The sequence below is a fragment of the Canis lupus genome, chromosome 3 (assembly GCF_003254725.2).
Source record: "Canis lupus dingo isolate Sandy chromosome 3, ASM325472v2, whole genome shotgun sequence".
Taxonomy (NCBI): Eukaryota; Metazoa; Chordata; class Mammalia; order Carnivora; family Canidae; genus Canis; species Canis lupus.
Window position 1 is genome coordinate 84,809,469 of NC_064245.1, and position 20,509 is coordinate 84,829,977.

The 20,509-nt window shown below is 42.8% G+C and overlaps 1 protein-coding gene and 1 long non-coding RNA gene across 7 annotated transcripts in view; one reads left to right on the plus strand and one right to left on the minus strand.

Annotated features, from left to right (window-relative positions):
* SEL1L3 (SEL1L family member 3) overlaps positions 1–20,509 on the plus strand; it is a 100,841-nt gene that overhangs the window by 74,443 nt on the left and 5,889 nt on the right. For 4 of the 5 annotated variants that reach the window (XR_007409981.1, XM_025437289.3, XM_035714134.2 and 1 more), the window contains exons 17-23: positions 1,946–2,029; positions 9,401–9,491; positions 9,629–9,713; positions 11,095–11,204; positions 15,787–15,914; positions 16,541–16,643; positions 16,722–16,794. Coding sequence is in view for 4 of the 5 variants with exons in the window: in XM_025437289.3 (XP_025293074.1) it covers positions 1,946–2,029; positions 9,401–9,491; positions 9,629–9,713; positions 11,095–11,204; positions 15,787–15,914; positions 16,541–16,643; positions 16,722–16,794 (674 nt within the window). In the remaining variant the exon portion in view is untranslated. Of the gene's footprint in view, positions 1–1,945; positions 2,030–9,400; positions 9,492–9,628; positions 9,714–11,094; positions 11,205–15,786; positions 15,915–16,540; positions 16,644–16,721; positions 16,795–17,330; positions 17,629–20,509 lie in introns of those variants that run through there. The other variant, XM_049108723.1, reaches the window with a different exon arrangement.
* LOC112653301 (uncharacterized) overlaps positions 19,325–20,509 on the minus strand; it is a 30,733-nt gene continuing 29,548 nt past the window's right edge. For both annotated transcript variants that reach the window (XR_007409985.1, XR_003132063.3), the window contains one exon: positions 19,325–19,507. This is a non-coding gene — a long non-coding RNA (uncharacterized LOC112653301). The remainder of the gene's footprint in view (positions 19,508–20,509) is intronic.

The following is a 20,509-nucleotide window of genomic DNA, read 5'->3' on the forward strand; positions in this document are numbered from 1 at the left end:
CCCCCGCCTGCTGTCCCTCACATCCACACTTCCTGCCCTGTCCCATTTTCCCAATAAATATATCAGTTTTTTGGTTCGATTAGTATCAGTGTCCCCTATTATGACCACATGAGTGCTAGGCACAGCTGAGCCATGTAGTATCCTATGACTACTTTTTCTTTCTTACCCAGTTTTTTGTTTGTTTGTTTTCTGTGGAGTAATCGTTATATTTCATAGTTCTTTAGTGGCTTGGCTTTCTGCGTGCTTATCATTTTCCATGTGTTTGATCTCCAAGTTCTCCCACAGTTGTTAAGATCTCTCCCAGTATGTCCAGACCCACCAGGTATTGGGTTAACTTAATCTCAGTGACATCTCTCCTGGAGTCTGCTTAGGACACAGCTGCCCTCCTGAAATTAACTTTGTCATCACCGTAGGGGTTTCCTTTTCTTTCATCTCTAACTTTTTGGGTTCTCCTTGCTGGACCCTATTTCTTCCTCTTCCTTGGCTTACTCTTACACTTTTGTAGAGTACATACTACAGTAGCTTCCTAAAGAAAGGTGAACAGGAGGCACATTTTTGAGGTTATGTGCATCTGAAAATGTTTTTCAGAGGTTGGTAAATTTTGGCCCATAAGTAACATGAAGCCCACCCTCTGTTTTGTGTGGCCCCAAGAGCTAAGAATACTTTTTACATTTTTAAAGAGTTCTAAGGCAAGCACACACAGAGATGAATATAAGTAGAGACTATGTGTGGCCCGCAAGGCTTAAAATATATACTATCTTGCCTTTTACAGAAAAAAGAAAAAAAACAAAACAAAACTTCGCAGACCTCTGCTCAAGACCACCTTCATACTAATAGTCTGGCTTTTCAAAAGGTTGTTTTTTATAAGACATTTGTGAGCAAATCCAACCTGACCTGGACTCAGTGCTAAAACTTGACCTAGGCAGACTCTTGAAGCTTTTTATCATTATTGGTTAGGATGCTTGATGTGAACATTCATGTTTCATAAATTTTTCTTTTGTGTGCTCGCTTCGGCAGCACATATACTAAAGTTTTTCTTTTGTTATTGATTTCTAGCTTAATTCTACTGCAATCAAAGAATACATTCTGAATAACTTCAGTCCTTTGGAATTTGTTGAGGCTTGCTCTATGACCAGCATACAGCGAATTTTGCTACACCTGCTTTTTATGTTTTATTAGAGTTTGCATGTTATATCTTTTTCCAGCCATTACTCTTAATTTTTTCTTCTTTTAATTTTAATGTGTGTCTCTTCAAAGCAGCATATAATTGGGTTTTATATACTTTATCTTCAGTTTTTAATTGGTATATTTAGACCATTTACATTTAATGCAACATAAGATAGATTCTGTTTTAAATCTGCCATTTTACTCTTTATTCCTTATTTGTCCCATCCATTCTTTGTACTTATTTCCCTTTTTCTCATCCTTCCTTTATATCAAACAAGTATTTTTTAAAAAATTTATTTCCCCCATCCATTAGCTTATTAGTTGTGTATCCTTATAATATTCTTTTAGTGGTTGTAGATCTAAAGACTACAACAGGCCAGTTCATTATTAGTAAAAATTCTCCAGGATAAATTAGAGGACAGAAAAAAGTGAGGAAACCTTATAATAAATCTGTAAACATGTTTTAATGGAGAGAATACCAGGACTCCTGGTAAATATTATCCTTCTTCATATTGGCAGCTCTTTTTCATTAGGTACCTTTCATGTCTCTGTTTGCATACATGATAACTCCTAAGTATTCATAAGATAGGCACTGAATGCAAAGTTCTCAAAATGCATCCTTCTTTACCTTCTTAACATTCATTTCAGGTTTGTTGCCATGTAAAACTTCTAACCAGCAAAATAATCCCCAAGTGGGATTTATTGAGATCATATGAAGAAAAAAGCAATTATTTAATTTTCCACAGTTTGGATATTTTCTTCTTCCTTTTCTTTTCAGATGGGCAAAACATGTAGCTGAGAAAAATGGCTACTTGGGTCATGTCATTCGCAAAGGCCTCAATGCCTACCTGGAGGGTTCATGGTAAGTTGGGGACCCACGTTAGAATGAGCTTTCTCAGCCCTCACCTTTCAACTTGTCAGTGGAGTCTTTATGAGATGGAGTCTTAAAATACAACCGAAAAAGCAATTTGCAGGGAAATCACGGCCTCCCAGTAATGATATTCAGAGTATCACAGACTGATTGGCTGTTGATTGGAAAACATAGCATTTCCATGTTTAATTATACACAAAAATTAGTTCTCTAGGGGAAGCGTCCACATTCATCAAGTTGAGAGACACATGAATGTGTTGACTTCTCTTCCCTTCAAGCTTGTTCCTCTTGGTTTTACAGTGAAGACAGCACAGGGAGTCTTAGCTGAACCTCCGCCTCTCCCTGGCAGACCACAGAAAGTGCACAGGAAGCAGATAGAGCAGTGTGTTTAAGGCTCAAGCTGAATCCTTCCACTGATACGTTACTATCCCGTCCATGGCCAAGAGCCTGGGATTACTGGAACTCACTTACCAGACCTTCAGTGCCACAGTCAAACAGACTCCCCGTTTTAACTTTCTTCTCATAAAGCTAACAGATCTCATCCTGTACCCTATAGGATGAGACGCTGCACTGAGGATTTGCAGATGCTCCCCGTTTGCTGTGCCTTGATTTTACAAATAAGGGCACAACCCTCCAAGCTGAAAACTTCACCTGATTCCATCTTTTTGTTTTCTTCTGCTGGTCCTACCGCCCTGTCTTGGTTTTCCAAGGGGTCATATTTTTTTGGCTGGTCTATTGCCTAAATGATCTGGGTATTTCAGTAATGGCTACAAAGGGTATGCACATCAGCACGTATCCCATTGATCCACTGCTTCAAAGACATGTTAGACCAGACCTGTCTAGATCATCATCTGATCTGAACCTTAATTAAGAATTAAAATATAAGCCCAAAAGAACACCGTTTTCCCCTTTGGTCCACAGGTGCCTGCATCATAGGCAGATAGCATGTCAGTGAATGAAAATCTTAAAGAAGAGCAGGGAACGGAACCCGGTGAAAACAACACCTAAAGGAGTGTTTGTTATTATCCTGTGAAAGTTTATCATCGGTAGCCTCACTTTGCACAATTGGGGAAAAGATTTTAATGAAATTATTATTTTCCGATTGATAAACCTTATAATTTTTCTGGTGTTTTATCTTGTCTCCCAAGAGAGCTTCAGTTTATAAAACTCACAAATTTGACTTTAATTTATTCTCTACTTCTCATCCCCCAAACTTCCCACCCTTCATTCCCTCAAGAAACTTGAGGGGGAAAAGAGCATTCAAATACTGAAGTGCGTATGTGGGTTTTCCCAAAGAGAGAGCACATCTGTAAACACCCCCACACTGACAACACACACACACACACACACACACACACACGCCAAGATGTTTGACACTATTTTTCCCATAAAGAGAGTATCTATTAATAGCTTACATTTCTTGCCTACATTTAAATTTAACATCACCAAACATTTCAGGTTAGCATATTGTGAAATTTGCTGTGAAGGTCAAGATGAATTAAGGTTTTTGTGACCTGTTGTCTTACAATAGTCAACCACAGCATGAGATTGATTGACTTTTTTTTTTTTTTTTTTTTTTTTGGTAGAGGGGAGGGGGAAATTAAGTGTGCTCTACACGGTTTGTGAGTTCAGGTCCTGTTCAGCAGATTTTACTGAGTACGCTTCAATGCAGGCTGCCTTGCCACAAGCTGCAGGGAATGCCACAAGCAGGGTGTGGGGAAGTTGGCTGCCTCATTTCTTCCTTATGCAGAGCAATCTGCTATTCCTCTCGGGGCCCACATTCTGTCCGACCTTTGGATCTTTGAACTTGCTCTTTCCTCTGCCAAGAAGTCCTACCTAACTCCTTGCTCCCTTTAAGGTCCTGATCGCTTTTGTTGATTGCCCTCTGGCTTGCACCCCGGTGCCCAGCACCTAGTGGTACCTTGGAAGTGCTCGAAAACAAATGAGTGCACAAACAAAGGCAAAAAGAACAACCCTAACTTGAGGCACATGAACAGTATGTAATGAGCACAAGGGATTCTGAGAAGGAAAAGATGCTATCTGGTTTGTGGGACTTAGGTTCGGCCTTCATGCCGGGGGTAGCAGGTGATATGGCCTTGAGGGGTGGCTCGGATTTCCGCTTGGCTATGCAGGGAACAGCATTTCTGGTGAAGGGAATACAGGAACAAAAAAGTAGAGATAGGAAAATTCTGGATGAGTCTAGAAACTTTTAAGCCACCAGTTTGCCTTCAGGAAGATTTGTAAAAGGGAGTGACACGTAACAAGACCAAAGAGGTACCGCTGTATGGAACTTGGAATGGCAGGTCATACACTTTTTAAATTTACGAGGCAGTGGGGAGCTATTGATAGTTTGGGGAAAGAGAAGGGAGAGTCTGAAGGGGCGTGCTGGTTCAGAATCCAGGTAAAAGGTGCTGAGCATCTGAACTAGAGATGTAGCCAAGCCAGTTGAGTTCTGTCATTCAATAGTTGATACGTATGAAGTAATATATTTTATATATATATAAAATCTCTTATGTATATATAAAAAATATATATGTTATATATTTTATATATATATATGTATATATGTATATATATATTCTTAAGCATAATGATAAAATGAACACCTGCAACCCTATGAAAGAAAAGGAACAGTTGCGTTTCTCTCCCAGATTAAACCCCCGGCACCCAGAAGTAACCATCATGCTGAGCCTTGTTGTTGGTCTTGCCTCGCTTTCTTTCTTTTTTTTTCTTTAAAGATTTTTTTATTATTATTCATGAGAAACACACAGAGAGAGAGAGAGAGGCAGAGACACAGGCAGAGGGAGAAGCAGGCTCCACTCAGGGAGCCCGACGTGGGACTCGATCCCAGGACTCCGGGATCACACCCTGGGCTGCAGGCGACACTAAACCGCTGCGCCACCGGGCTGCCCTTGCCTCGCTTTCTTTATAGTTTTGCTATATGTGGATAGATTCCTAAGTAGTAGATTTATTTGGCTTGTGTCTGAGCTTTGTAATATTAGAACCATATCCTACATAGCTCAACTGCCTTTTTTTTTTAACATAACGTGTTATGAGATTCATATCCCTTGATGCATGTATCTGCGGGTCACTCACTTTGACTGCTATCATACACCACACTTAACTTATCAATCCTCACTTCAACATGCATGTGTGTTTCCCTTTTTTTGTTGTTTTTAAGAACAGTGTGGGGGGATCCCTGGGTGGCGCATCGGTTTAGCGCCTGCCTTTGGCCCAGGGTGCGATCCTGGAGACCCGGGATCAAATCCCACGTCGGGCTCCCGGTGCATGGAGCCTGCTTCTCCCTCTGCCTGTGTCTCTGCCTCTCTCTCTCTCTCTCTGTGTGACTATCATAAATAAATAAAAATTTAAAAAAATATATTATAGTTTTAAAAAAAAAAAAAAGAACAGTGTGGCCATGAACATTTTTTATGTGTATCGTGGTATACATTGGATAAGTTTCTCCGGAATATAAACTTAGGAGTGGGGTCACATGGCAGGCACTTTATAAGATAATGCTCAATTCTATAGGACAATGCCAATTGTTTTCCCAAAGGATTTTACCAATTCATTCCCCTGCCAACCATGTATATGTTTTTGTTTCTCCATATCCTTGCCGATCTTGATGCTGATGCTAAGTATTATTAAGTTTCAATCTGGATCTGAAGCCTTTTTTCTATCAACAGGAAGAGACATCTAGTATCTGTTAGAATGAGAAAGATCTTTGTCAAAATATAGTTGAGGCAAAGTACTTCTATTTCCTCCTGCTCTCCCAAGTCCTGAAACCCGCCCTGGGGTTAAATAGGAAATACATGAATGTTGGCCTCCCCACACCACAATGTGGCTTTTGGGGGTACCCTCTATTTTGCTGTAAGAGAACTAAATCATCCATCAATGTCCCAAGTCCATCCTCCTTTTTCATTTTCTGTAAGTGAATTTATTCTGGACGTTATTTTCAAATTACATGTGTCAGTTTGATGAGCTTGTACTTTTCTGTGTTGTTCCAAGATTTATATGGGATAGTTTAAAAGAGGAGCATGATTGAGAAAGGGGCTTTTTGCTGTATAGGCATAATACGGAAGATAATGTTGTCGTGCCTGGGGCTGTCCTCGGACACCAGGAGAAGTCAGCTAAGGAGAGGCTGGCTGTCATGTTCCATTTCTCTCTGCCTTCCCCCATGTGTGTTTTATCTGTGCGCTGTGTGTTTTATTGTCCTTTGTCTTAAATATGCCCCAAATATTTAACCCAGGAGGTTAGCCAGATTATGGTGGGCTTGAGGCAAGAGAAGGAGGCCTGCCAAGTTCCAGTTGAAAGAGATTCACCTTTCTGCAATAGACCAGGGGTCCTGAGTGCCACTGAGATCCAAGGATTTTTTTTTCCTTTTAATTTGAGCTGCTTCAGGCATTGGCAGAGAAGAGCACAAAGAACATAATATAATTGTTTGAGAAGCTGCTCTGAGGCACTCAAATTCACAATTCACAGCAAGCAACCAAAGGATTGATGATTAAGATGTATCATTAAAAAATTCTCTAAGTGTATATGCTGAGTCGGAAGTGGGAGGATTGCAAAGGTGCCCCTAAACTCATTCTTTGCTGCAAATCCCTTCCTCTCTGCATCCAGCCACCACCCCCATCCTGTCAGAATGACTGTCTGGGGGGCAGCTTCACTTTAGTGCACTGGAAATAAAGCTTGAAGCTCTGGTTAGCTTCTTAAACCTTGAGGAAATTCATGGAAGGACAGTACAATTTTGTGGCTTGCCTTTGGGCTTCCTGCTCCGAGTTAAGTGCTGCGTACATGTTTGTTCTGTGAGTATAAATATAGAAATATCTGTAATGAATACTTCTGGGCAGTCTCTGCTGAAACACAATTAAGCAAGAACAAAGCACTGGGCAGCTAAATGTGGGTAGGATTTCTGCAGAGGTGTCATTTCTCAGAAGTCTTAATCAGCTGAGAAAGCCTGGCCTTGAGAGTTCTAACCTTCCCCCGTGGATGGTGGCGGTGTGGGAGTGCACCGGCGTCTGATGCTTGCTTCTGCGGGATGGAAGACAGAGGTGGTTTCCCCTTCCGTACTTCTGTTGACATCAATGTTTTATAGACCTCTCTTTTTCTGATGGATTTCAGTGCTTCCTCCAAGGAAATGCTTGGGAATTCTATGAAATTTCCTCTTGGCTTTTACAATAATTGGACAGTGGAAGTTATTCCTGTAAAACTCCCTCCTCCCTGGCCTCCCCACCACCAAAGCAGCTTTAGAGACAAGATACTGTCTTTATAAAGTTTATCCTAGTGACTCAGTTCTTACAGGAAGCATCAACCTCATGCCTCCCCAGCACATCCTAACAGGCTGCCTGACTGCTGTCAGAGAAAACATCGTTTTGTTACATTTTAATAATGTGAACCACATTCCATCCAGTTAGGGCAGCAGAGGGACCTGGCCCAACATTTGAACTTGAGCCAGCAAATTTATACCATCTCCTTCCCTCGTCCGTTCCTGGGGGAAACAGGCACTGGATCAGATGTAAGTGTCTCCGAAGAAACGTGAGATTGTCAGACTTTGAGAATGGGTCCCTGTCGGAGAATGATGGGGACCTTCTGCTGGGCCTCCTTTGCACGCTCTCCATCTGGGGTCTGTTCTGAAGATTCTTGTCATGAAACATGAATCTTGCCAGCTGTGTAAGAAAATGCCTAGGCATCTTTTGTGTTGTTCTTACAGCTGTAGTCGTGGGCTTGTTATCTGGCTTGCGATGCAGGGGACACTGCCCAGCCAGCCTCGTCTCTCTTTAGCATGAGTCATGGCTAATTGGTCTGCTGCCGTGGGTGTCCGGGAAGCCGAGAATCAGCTCACTCAGCGGCTCCATGGCCCATGACCCGCACTGTGTCTGAGTGAAGGCCTCACTGTCCTAATCTGACCCCCAATCACCTCTCTTTGTCTCTAGGGGACGGGCCACCAGAAGCTGCTTTAACAGAGTAGAAAAAATGATTTCAGAATCTGCGCTCCTTATTTCCTCAATCCCACCATAAGCCAGTTTGCAGGTAGAGCTGCAATTAAGGAAGAGTTAATTCTTAATGTCAACAGCTGAGAATGAAAAATAAGCTCTTTAGGAACAACAATATAAGGTCAAAATAAAATTTTACTCATAAACTGGGTAACACAAAGAAAATGGAGGAAATCATAGAAGTGAAAAGAAAAGAAAATGACTTGATCCTCACTACCTAGAGATAAGTACTGTCAGCATTTTGATAGATAATTTTTAGGTTTTATTCTTTTTCTCTGCGTATATGCACCTGCATGTGCGTGCAAATGTGTACACTTGATTTTATTTCTGTTTTACAAAAATGGAATTGCTCTGCTTCTCATCCTGCTCTTTTTTTTTTTTAACCGAATGGAAAATTTTGCATAAACATCTTTCTGCGTCTTTGAATTCTCTCTACAGCATCCTTTTTAATGGCCTCATCTGAAAGTGGCCGCACCGTGGGGGTAATTTAACTACTCAGTGATTTTTCAGATATTTTGAGTTGCTTCCAGTGCTTTTTGGCCATATATACACGGCTCTGCCATGAACTCTGTTGTCACAGAATCTTTGCACACGTCTCTGTTTCTTTAGAAGAACCCTTCCCAGTTGGCCAACTGGCATGTGCATTCTGAAGACTTTGCACATTTAACCAGTGGGTTAACCTGCCCTCCCACGAACACTGGCCGTAGGAATTTATCTTTTCCCCCAAACCCTTGCTGCTATTCTGTCTTGTGAATCTTGTGCCAGTCTTTCAACAGATGCACCGTGATCCGTCATTGTTTTGCCATCATTCAATTATGAGTGGTTTTTATTTTTTTTTCTGTGTGTTTTTTTGGCCATTGAGATTGGACCCCTTGTAAACGCCTTCCCTTCTGCCAAAATGCTAATGCATCACAAAAGATCAGCTTTAATTAAGCTTGCTCAGGATCTAAAGCCCCAAGAAGCCTTTCACAGAACAGAGGACCCAAGAGCACAGGGCCTTTTCTAAATGCCACTCATCTCCCCTAAGAGGGGATGGAAGGATTCGAGGCTGGAAAGCTAAATAGACAGCCCAGCCCGCATGCCACACGCCGTTCGGCCAGTAGAGGTAGCTGTTGCACCAACCAGCTCCCCAACCTTATCAGTGAGTTCAGCCTTGGAGATGGAAAATAAATCAGTGCCTGCAGTATTTTTAACAACAGTATTTATTTAAAACACACACACACACACACACACACACACACCAAACTCATGATTTTGTGGTTTTAAAAAAACTGCTTATTTTGTGCCCTCTTGTGCTTGAATATAAAGCTCTCTGTGAATATTAGCAAGAGCCACTATATGAAATTTATTATTAATCATCTATTTTTAGGCATGAAGCTTTGCTGTATTATGTTTTAGCAGCAGAAACTGGAATTGAAGTGTCACAGACAAATTTAGCACACATCTGTGAGGAGAGGCCAGTAAGTAAATGTATTCTTCTCGGAGTGGAAGCTCTAAGGTTAGGATAATGAATTGGGTTTTATGAAAGGTAAAATTAGTCACTTGGCTGAAATATATTAACGAATTCACTTTTTCTCCCCCCTTTCCTCCCCCTTAGGACCTGGCCAAGAGATACTTGGGTGTTAATTGTGTTTGGAGATACTATAACTTCTCTGTTTTTCAAATTGGTGCTCCTTCATTTGGTATGTATAGGAAAAGGGGTGCTAAACTGAAGCATTGAAAGCTTTTAATCTTTAGGATCAGGGACCATCTAACAGCTTTGTGTGAAGTATGATGTGTCTAAACAATTAGGAAGGAGTGTGAAAAACCCTGCTATTAAGGTCATGAGTAAAGTGCTATCAGCCTCAGGCAATGGGCTTCTCCTCCTCCATGGTCCACAGAATGCTTGAACCCACCATTTCTTTTTTTTTTTTTTTTAATTTATTTTTTATTGGTGTTCAATTTACTAACATACAGAATAACACCCAGTGCCCGTCACCCATTCACTCCCACCCCCCGCCCTCCTCCCCTTCTACCACCCCTAGTTCGTTTCCCAGAGTTAGCAGTCTTTACGTTCTGTCTCCCTTTCTGATATTTCCCACACATTTCTTCTCCCTTCCCTTATATTCCCTTTCAGAACCCACCATTTCTTCAGAGTTGATGAGAATTCAAAAGAGAAAGCTACTCTGGAGAGATTCTCTGGGCCAGTCATTTGCCTTTTTTGCCCTCAGATGTATCCCTGTCTTCCTCTGCTCTGCTCTGCTCTGCTCTGTATGGGAGGGGTTGATCCCCAGGAACTATGGTCCCCTAACTCCTGTGTCCTTGGGCATCTGATGGGCTTCAGCCAATGGGAGGTGGTGGCAGGAGATTGCTGGATGGGAGGACGTGAGAAGCCTAAGTATTTCTCCCCTTCTCTCTCTATTTCGGGCCATTCCGACAATGGCTATACGCGCCCATGGTTCCAGCTCCTGCCTGGCAAGGCCGCCCTCTGTGGTCTCAGGTCGTCCCAGATCTAGGGATGGTAGTAGTTTCCCATATTACTGTTGTCTGGATTGTTGGCTGTTCCTCCATTTGCCTTTTCAGCCCTGGTAAGCAATTTTCCAGTGTTGAAATCCATCTTTTGAACTACTTGACACAGATTCTATTTTTCTGCCTAGACATTGAGCGATATGTACACCATTAAACAAAACTTTTTCCGGGGGGGGGGGGGGGGGATAAAATACATGGCTTAAACAGAGTACAGAAATACCCATCGGTCATCAAGCCCAGGCAGCAAAATTTCAGACGTCAAGTAAAGTGCCCCAAACGATCTCGGTCAATTGGGCTGTAAGGTTGCAGATGGGGATTTTCACAGACCTATTTGGGAGAGCTGCCCAGCAAAGCAAGAAAATGTGTCTAGAAATGGTGGTGCTCAGTACAAAAGGTTTTCCTACCCCTCCCTTCCTGACACACCAAGGAAACAATGATGTTACGCATTTGAGTTCTGGTAGGAAAAACTCGCCATGGTGAGACTGAGCCAACCTTTAAAATGTCTGTCTGAAATAAAACCACTTCACAAATAGTCCTGTGCTTTCTGTTTCACAGCATATTTGAAAATGGGAGACCTTTACTACTATGGCCACCAAAACCAGTCACAGGACCTTGAGTTGTCCGTGCAGATGTACGCCCAGGCAGCCCTGGATGGAGACTCGCAGGTAAACCGCAGGAACGAGCTCTTGGTGATGTCTCTTTGCGAGCTTGCAAGGCCTGGAGTCCTCAGATGCCCTCCCGCCTGTATCTGCTCCCCGGTTTGCAGAGTCATTTCGCATCCATTTTCACGGCTCTGTGAGGACGCGAACCGTAATGGTGATACCTTTATTGAGCACCTACTGTGGTGGCTGCCCCGTTCTCACAGCAATCTCGTGAAGCTGGGGATTCTGTTATAACTATTTTATAGGGAGGATAACAAGACTGCAATAAGGTGATAAATTGCTCAAGAGCCGAACAGTCGGGTAGCAGGTGAAGCCGCCCCATCTTAAAGCCACATCTTCTGGCTCTGAGTCCAGGAGTCTTTCTACCAGATTCCATCAAACTAACTCACTGCATAGAAACCGAAGAGATGGCAAGTGTGGTCAGAATGGCAAGTGATTCACTTGTTTAGCTGAGCCAACCCCTCAGTGATAGGAGTTTGCTTTTCGTGACTTTTGGCAGGGGAAGCTTCTGACTTGGGAGTATTTTTTAATTTATAGAAAAGCTACGAAACGAGTACAGAGAGTTGCTATGTACCAGTCATCCAGCTTCCTCTAGCGTGACTATCTGGCCCAAAACCACAATTCCATTATCAAACTAAGAAGGTAGTGTTGGTTCAGTACCATTAGGTGCACTTCAGGCTTTACTTGGGTTTCACTCATTTTTTGCACTAATGCCCTTTTTCTGTCCTGGGATCTCATCCAGGGTCCCACATCGCATTTAGTTGTCATATTTCTTTAGTCTTTTTCAATCAATAATAGCTCCTCAGTCTCTTTGTCTTTCATGACCTTGATACTTAGGAAGAACCCTGGTTGGGTATCATGTAGAACGGGCCTCGATTTGGCTTCTAGAATGAAGTTATGTGTTTTGAGCAAGGAAAGTACAAAAGTGATGTGTCCTCCTCGGTGTGTCGTATGAGGCATACGTGATGCCAGTATGTCTGATTACTGGTTAGGGTGGTTTCTGCTGGGTTTCTCCCCTGTAAAGTTCATATTTGTCTTTCTAAGTTATATATATCCTGGGGAGATAGTTTGCAACTTTGCAAATATTCTGTTTCTCCTCAAATTTCTGTCCACTAATTTTAGCATCCTTTAGTAGGTCTTGCCTGCAACGATCATTAGTGTGGTGTGCTAATGATGATCCTCTGTTTCCCTCACTGCTCTGACACTGGCTAATCAGAATTCTCCCCTGAGCATCTGAGGGCCATTCTCACAACGGAAGTCGCAATGGTTGATGCCTTCTTAGACACCAGGTTTCTGGCAACGTGCTTTGGAGTTTGATGACACAGCAAAAGCTGGAAACCCATCCCTATCGTAGTGCCTGTTTTACTTTTTTTCTAAGGAGGTCCTACATCCAGGTGTTTCTTTATTTGGGTTAAAACCCCACGTCTTTATCACTTCATAGCTATTCGTACCCGGCCAGTCACTGAATCACTGAGTCTGTGTTTTCTCTTTTGGAAACTGGGGATAATAATAGTATTTAGCTCATAGGTTATAAGGATTGAATGTTATTAAACATTCAGCACTGAATATACTCAATGGACATGATCTTTCCTATTATTATTTCTTCTGGAATGAAATAGGAGTTGCTGCTGAAAAGGACTCACAATAGAGCCAAACGCCTTTCAGTGATATCTGCTGTCACTCAAATTTAGGGGACGAGTTTTTTTTTGTTTTTTTTTTTCAATTCTGATGTTTGTTTTTTTGGACAAACAATGTTATTCAAACATTAAAAGATCATTTTAAAGGAAAATAAAAATTAAAGGATGCAGCCACAGTTCTGCGGCAGGGGCTTTACTCCTGTCTTCCTGTCCCCCTCCAGCCACGGGCAAGTGTCTCTCTGTGATGTTAACAAGAGTGTCTGTGCCACTTAAAAATCCATCTCTTGGGACGCCTGTGTGGCTCAGTGGTTGAGCGTCTGCCTTCAGCTCAGGTTGTGATCCCAGGGTCCTGGGATCAAGTCCCACATCGGGCTCCCCACAGGGAGCCTGCTTCTCCCTCTGCCTGTGTCTCTGCCTCTCTTTCTGTGTCTCTCATGAATAAATAAATAAAATCTTTTTAAAAAATCCATCTTTTCTAACATATTGTAGGAATGTGTGCATTTTACTTCCCAGTCTCTGTAATTATTAATTACTCTTAACCACTGTCCCATTTTCTGTTGAGCCAATGGTGGTAATTTATTAAGCTTTATCTTATTGGTGGACATTTATTCTTGTTTGCTAATTTATTCATTGACTTGGCCCCTATTCACTCAGTCCTGCCATGTCTTAGACACTTCTCAGTGGTGGGGACAAAAGATAAATAGATAGACAATATTCTTGCCTCCTTGGGATTTATATTGTCCATTAAGGAAGACACAGAGGCCATATCCGTTGTGTTGCAATGCTGTCGAGTGCTACAGTAGACATATTCACACCTCTGCCTTTTATCTCCATTTGAATAATTTCTTTATAATCTGAGGGCTAGTATCACTGAGTCAGTCAAAATGCGTCACGGCTACATAATACTAGCATAATACATAATACTAGCCCATCAGGCTGATGGGCTTCCTGAAAGGGTTCACCAAGCAGTGGTTGAGTGCAGGAAAGGAGCTGAAGTCTTGTCAGCACTGGATGTTTTCATGACTTCACTTTTAATTAGTCGAATTAAATAATTAACAGTTGATAACTTCCTCATTGTTTTACATTGCATTTATTTGACTACTAGTAGCCATGGACATTTTTACGTATACTTTATGATCATTTACTCATGATTTATTTTACGTGGATTCTCTATTTGTATTCTTTTCCTATGTATCTATTGGAGGTTTCATACTGGCTTTTTTTTTTAGGGTTTTATTTATTTATTTGAGACAGAGAGAGCATGAGCAGTGGGGAGAGGCAGAGGGAGAGGGAGAAGCAGGCTCCGCACTGAGCAGGGACCCTGGCTTGGAGCTCAATCCCAAGACCCTGGGACCAGGACCTGAGCCAAAGGCAGACACTTAATGAACTGAGCCACCCAGGCACCCTTGGAACTATGTTGTTGTTGTTTTTTTTAAATGTAAATCATAATTAGTTCTTTTTACATTGGCCCAGTAGATAATGGACCTTAAGCTATTACTTTGCATACAAACATTCCCCTGGTCTATTTTCCCATTTATTTTAATTTTGCTATTTTTCCAAGAGACATTAAAATTACATAAAGTGATTTTTTTTCTTTTCTTCTAATAGCTCAAGTGTTAAGAGTACTTTCCTTTTAGAGAGTGGAGAAATATTCCACTTTCTGGTTGTGTGTGAGTGTATGTTATGTATGCATCTCAAAGATACAGCACTTACATCAGTTTAGAGGTTATTTGGCAGCATAGTGGAGGTTAAGATTTGAGACTCTGGACCCTGTCTGGATTCCAGCTCTTGCCCCTGTCCAGCTACGTTACCTTGGGCAAGTGCCTTAACCTCTCTGCACGCCAGCTTCCGCACCTATAAAACAGAGAGGATAATGGTACCTATCTCAATTTGCTGATATGAGCATTAAGGAAATACATATAAAACAGAACAGTGCCTGACCTTCAACAGCACTCGTTAAATGTTAGCTGCTATTCTTTTTATCTTGATTATTGCCCAGAATGGTAATGAGAGGCCTGGTGTGTACAACCTATTTTGGGTGATCCTCACTGAGATCCTTTGTCCATGGCAACTGAAAGGAAAGATGAAAGGGAGGACACAAATCATTAAAACATGACCACGAATTCTTTGAAGGGCAACAATCCAGTTTCACTTGTAAATCCCTAATGGGAAGTAACACAGTATTTCTTGTTGATTTTTTGGTCCGGCCACATGCTCAGCTCATTGTGGGCAGTGGAATAGACAGTGGTTTAATAGCTTCCACTGTTTATAAAGCACCTCTACTGTTAGGCTCTTAAGTCTGTTGGCTTTTTTGATCATCCAGCCCAATAAGGCAGGTCCTACCTCTGAGGGTCAAGACCAAGATGTATAAGGAAGAGGGAAATGCACCTGAGTGGAGCTGTGCAAAGAGGATCATAAGAGGAAGTTTCCCACACTGGCCTACAAGAGCAGGGACAAATCCCCATAGGTGACTTTGTGCATGAGAGAGACTCTCCACATTAGAAAGCCAGTTGGAGGAGCCCTTCCAGCCACAAGAACATTCTGTTAGATTTTCTGACAGGCTGATGATGTCCTAGAGCATAATCTATACGTGATAGACATTGCCTTCAACTTGGTATTCTGGTTTGTTGATGATACAAGGGCACGTTTTCCAGTGAGTTCTGTCTTGAGAGAATGAGCAGGAAAGGACAGGTTCCCCCTGGTTGGCTGGCTTCAGAGCAGATGGGACACAGCATCTTCTGAAAGCCTCCATGGTTCTCCTGCAAATAAATTTCTCAGATGCATATATTTAGGGAGACAATCCATCAATGAATGACAAAACCATCTGGCTCGAGGGACTAAAAAAGAAAAAAAATCTAGAGGTTGTAAAAGTTTACATTCTGATGAAGGGTATGTGTCTGGGATTTATTATAAGGAATTGATGAGTTTGGTTTGTGGCTTGTTTTCAGGGATTTTTTAACCTGGCTCTGCTAATTGAGGAAGGTGCTATAATCCCACATCATATTTTGGATTTCTTGGAAATTGACCCAACTATCCATTCTAATAACATCTCCATCCTCCAGGAACTGTATGAAAGGTGAGTTCAGAGCCTCTTTAGTGCTGTGGATTCTGGGGGAACCCAAGTGGGTGGTGCTTGCTTCTCGGTTAAAGTTAGAGTTTCTCTCATTATGTAACGCCAGTTATAAAAAGGTCCCAGGATTTGTTTTGATTCGAGAACATTCAGCTGGACCCAAACTATTTCCCTTTTTTAGCGTCTGAGGCTTACCATACAGAATGTGCTTGATCTGAAGTTAAACTGCTGACCAAGGTTTTCCACGAGAGTCGAAAGAATAAATATGTCTGATGAGACCATGCCTTTCTGCAAGATAGGGAAGCATTCTGACGCCCAGACTTTGGACAGACAAACAGAAGTATTGCTGGGTGGGCCCCATGCTTCAGAGTCCTCCTTGACCCATTCGTTAGCTTTTTACTAAGGACAGGACTGCTCTTTTTCAGAGGCTTCTGCTGGAATTTCAGGGCAGGCCCAAACCCTTTAGAAGTGGCTTCCTTTCTTTGTTTTTCATGGCGAGTGTGCCCATTTGCTCAAAGCAGGAGGTGGGTTTGAGGATCGGACAATGCGGGTCATGAGTAATGCCACCCAAGTTTGCCAGTCTCTCAGGAGCCCCTGTGTTTTTTGTTTTTGTTTCTGATTTTTATCTGTAGGTGCTGGAGCCAAAGCAGCGAGGAGTCCTTCAGCCCCTGTTCCCTGGCCTGGCTTTACCTTCACCTGCGGCTCATCTGGGGTGCCGTCCTACACTCTGCCCTGGTAGGAGCATCCTCCCCAGCCCTGCCCCTATGACCCCTGCCCCCTGTCAGTATCTGAGTCATGCTTTGGATTTTGCAGATCTACTTTCTGGGGACCTTTCTGCTGTCTGTACTGATCGCCTGGACCGTGCAGTATTTCCAGTTTGTTTCAGGTAAAGATTTATAAGAAGCCAGGGTGATATAAAAATGTGGGGATTCTTTTTCTCTACAGAAAAAAGGATGACACGCTCCCTCTTCACACCCTTGAACATGTTATTTCCTTTCATTAGATTGGTCCTTCATGGGGTAGGAGGCTCCCCCCAGGATGGTGCCATCGTCTGTAGCTGAGGGAAGGGCCCAATTATTGTTTTATTTGTCAAAGTAAGCAAGGATTTTTTTTAAAGATTTTATTTATTTATTCATGAGAGGTCCACAGAGAGAGGAAGAGACATAAGCAGAGGGAGGAGCAGGCTCCCTGCGGGGAGCCCAGTGCAGGACTTGATCCCAGGACCTAAGCCAAAGGCAGACACTCAGCCGTCAAGCCTCCCAGGCATCCTGGATTTTTTTTTTTTTTAAATAAGAAGCTTAAGAAATTGAACTGAAATGTGTTCTCCCATTGAAAATATACCCACCATCAATATCCTACTCTGTTGCCTTAGAACCTAGCTCTGAAGCCCCCTTCAGTATGAATTCTTCCTATTTATTCCAGTCAAGGAGTCAAATGTGTGGGATGATCAACAACATTCATGATGAGTAAACTATGCAGCCACGTGGATTCAGAAGGAGGGGATGAGGAGGAATATGAAGTGAGCCTTTAGGGTCGCAGGATTTCCACCGGTCACTGCTAATTTTTCTGAGCTAGCGGAAGACCATCGTTGAAGAGCTAGACACTCCCGTGGCTTCTATTTGGGCTCGGAGTCCAGGCTTGGCTGCCCATTAGTTGCGTGACTTATGGCGAGTCATTTCACCTTTCTGATCTCCCAATTTCCGCCCCAATAAAACTAGGTTATAATAGTGGCTGTTTCCCAGGGACGTTACAAGGGTTCCATGAAAAAAATTACGCAAGACACTTACCCAAGTCACTACCGCAGGCAGGTTTAGCTGTTACTTTTGTCTGGTAGAGAAGACCCCCTCAGTAATGCGGGCTCTTGTGTTCCTCTCCCCTATCAGGCCATCAGATGAGCCAGAGGGGGGCTTTAGTGCATCATGGGGGGTATCTCCCACGTAGTAGGTGCTTCAAGTGGCCAATCTGTCGGGGGAGAATCACAACTTTCCTCCAGCTGGGGCAGGCCGCAGAAGGACATAATCACTCAGGAAGACCAAGGGGGCGCTTACAAATGGACAGGGGAGACCTGGCCATGGCATTAGAGCACTCGCTCCGCCACTCTTAGTGTAGTGGCTCTGACAATGAAAAGCGAAAGGAGTGCATCTCACCACACATTCCTTGGGGGAAGGAAGTCTGCTGCAAGAGGCTAACGCAGAATCATTTCCCTCTGATTTTTACCTGAGGAGGTTAACAGGGAGCCATCAAAACCTGTCCAGATTTGATGCCCTGTCGTATGCCGGCTTATAAATCTTCCTCATGCAAATTCCGTCCCGTTCCTAAATTTGTTGCCAGGTAGAGCGCATTTATTTTGCATCTTGTCAGTGTTTTCCATTTCAAATTATCTTTGTCATTTTTACTCTGTAGAAATATTGTTATGATTATTACAAATGCAATTCCGTTAGAGGAGCTGAAAATTGTCTTTATGATTTTATGCCAGCTGGTAGCCATGAAAATTCATGGGCTGGTGGAATTGCTTTTATCAGAAGTTGTCTCTTTTTCCTGTCTTCCTGTCTGCATTATCAGTCTCTCCACATTCTCGCCTCCCTGTCCCTCCTGCCCTTTGATATATTTTTTTTTTCCTCTTTGCTATGTAGCCTTCGCTCTTTTGCACCTGTTCTTCATTTTCTGCAACCTCGGGCACTTCCTGGGCATACCCCCCACCCCACCCCCGTTACTGGCCCTAGACAAGTCTGGTTGGGCTCTTAAAGTTAATTCAATTCTATGCGCTTTGTTTTACAAGTGAAGAAATTGAGGCCACACAGATGAGAGGATCTACCCCAAACCACAAAGTCATGTCCAAGAAAGGACAGAGGGCAGCAGGATTTTCAAACTTTTTCTGACTCCAGATACAGTTGACCCTTCAGCAAAGGGGGTGGGGGGGGGTGTTAGGGACACCGACCTACCCTGCAGTTGAAATTCTGCATCTAACTCTTGACTCTCCCAAAACTTCACTGCTGCCTACTGTTGACCAGAAGCCTTACCAAGAACATAAACAGTCAATTAACACATATTTTATGTGTTATACACATTATATGCTATATTCTTAGAGAAGAAAAATCATTATTCAGAGAATCATAGAGATAGTACATTTACAGTGTGTACTGTGCTTATATATTAAAAAAAACTCGTATAAGTGGATCCATCCAGTTGAAACCTGAGTTATTCAAGGGTCAACAGTATTTTAAAACAGTGGTTACCGTTCTCTGACCTATTATCCCCTTATATAGAAAATATTCTGTAGCACATTTTTTGGTGCCTTGAAGTGAATGATCGTTATCCTGTCTACACACGTATTTTTAAAAGTAATGCCCTAACAGCAAGATAAAGGGGAAATAAAAAGAAATTAATTCTAATAAAATGACACATACTTCAGTAGGTAAATTCTAGCCCCCTACTTCTTATTGTAATGTGCACATGCATCAACCCCAGGATGGTGTTTAACTGCAGATTCTGACTCAGTAGGTCCAGGGCATGGCTCTGGGATTCCACATTTCTAACAAGATGTTGAGGTGATGTCCACGCTGCTGTTCCATGGAGCATGCTTTTTGAGTAGGAAGGACCTAGAGGTAAAAAAAAAAAAAAAAAAGGCTCCATGCTATTTCCAAAATGTGCCATAAGTGGTGCCTACTAGCTCTGTTAGAACTAATGTTGAGAGTTAAAATACAGAGTAAATGATTTTTTTCTTATTTTTAAAGTCCTCAACATAGTGCAAATTTGTCAATAACTTTGAAATAGGAGGTACTCTACTCTGTCAGAGATGAGGCAGTGGGGCACAGAGAGGCACAGAGGAGCCCGAGAGAAGACTGCTTCGAGGGCAGAGTTGCTACGATGGGTGGCTTGCCACCAAGGACCCTGGTGCCTGGGGTCTGGTGACCTGCCCCGGGGGAGGAGGGCACCCCCTCGCAGACGCTGGTGATTGCCAGGGCCTCGTGGAGCAGGCTTAGGAAGGCAGTCTGGGTGCAGAGTGACCAGATTTGAAAGGAAGGAGCCTCCCTTAGGTAGCCTTGTGTAAGGGTTCTGCTCCAAGTGAGGAGGGATCTTTGTCATTTCACGATTTGCATTTCTCCGGATAGTTGTTCTTAAAAATTAGTGATTTATGGTCAAACCTTTAAATTGAGCTGTCCATCCGTCTTGCTTTCAGCTCCAACTACCTTCGTTTTCCTCCTGGGTTTATGTGCTCTGTGATGTGTAGCCCACACTGCACTGCCTCTGCCACACTAAATTGTCCCGTGTTCAGAAGGCTAGCTGCGTGGGACAGTAGCTAATGACACAGCCTCGCGAGCCATGCTGCCAAGATTCTGGCCCCTGCCACCCACTGTGTGACCTTGGACAAGGGAGGGAGCCCATCTGTGCCTCGGTTTCCCTTTCTGTAGGGCAGCAGCAGCAGCTTTATACCCACTTCCCGTTGTATCTGAGGGAAGCAGATAACCAGGTAACAGAGTGTAAAGTGCTTAGAACTCAACATTTGTTGGGTAAATAGCTGGTAGCTCCCCGAGGAGTAACATCACGGGGCCTTCCAGTGGCAATCAAAGCATGCTGACATAGGTCGCGCCGGCACTTAA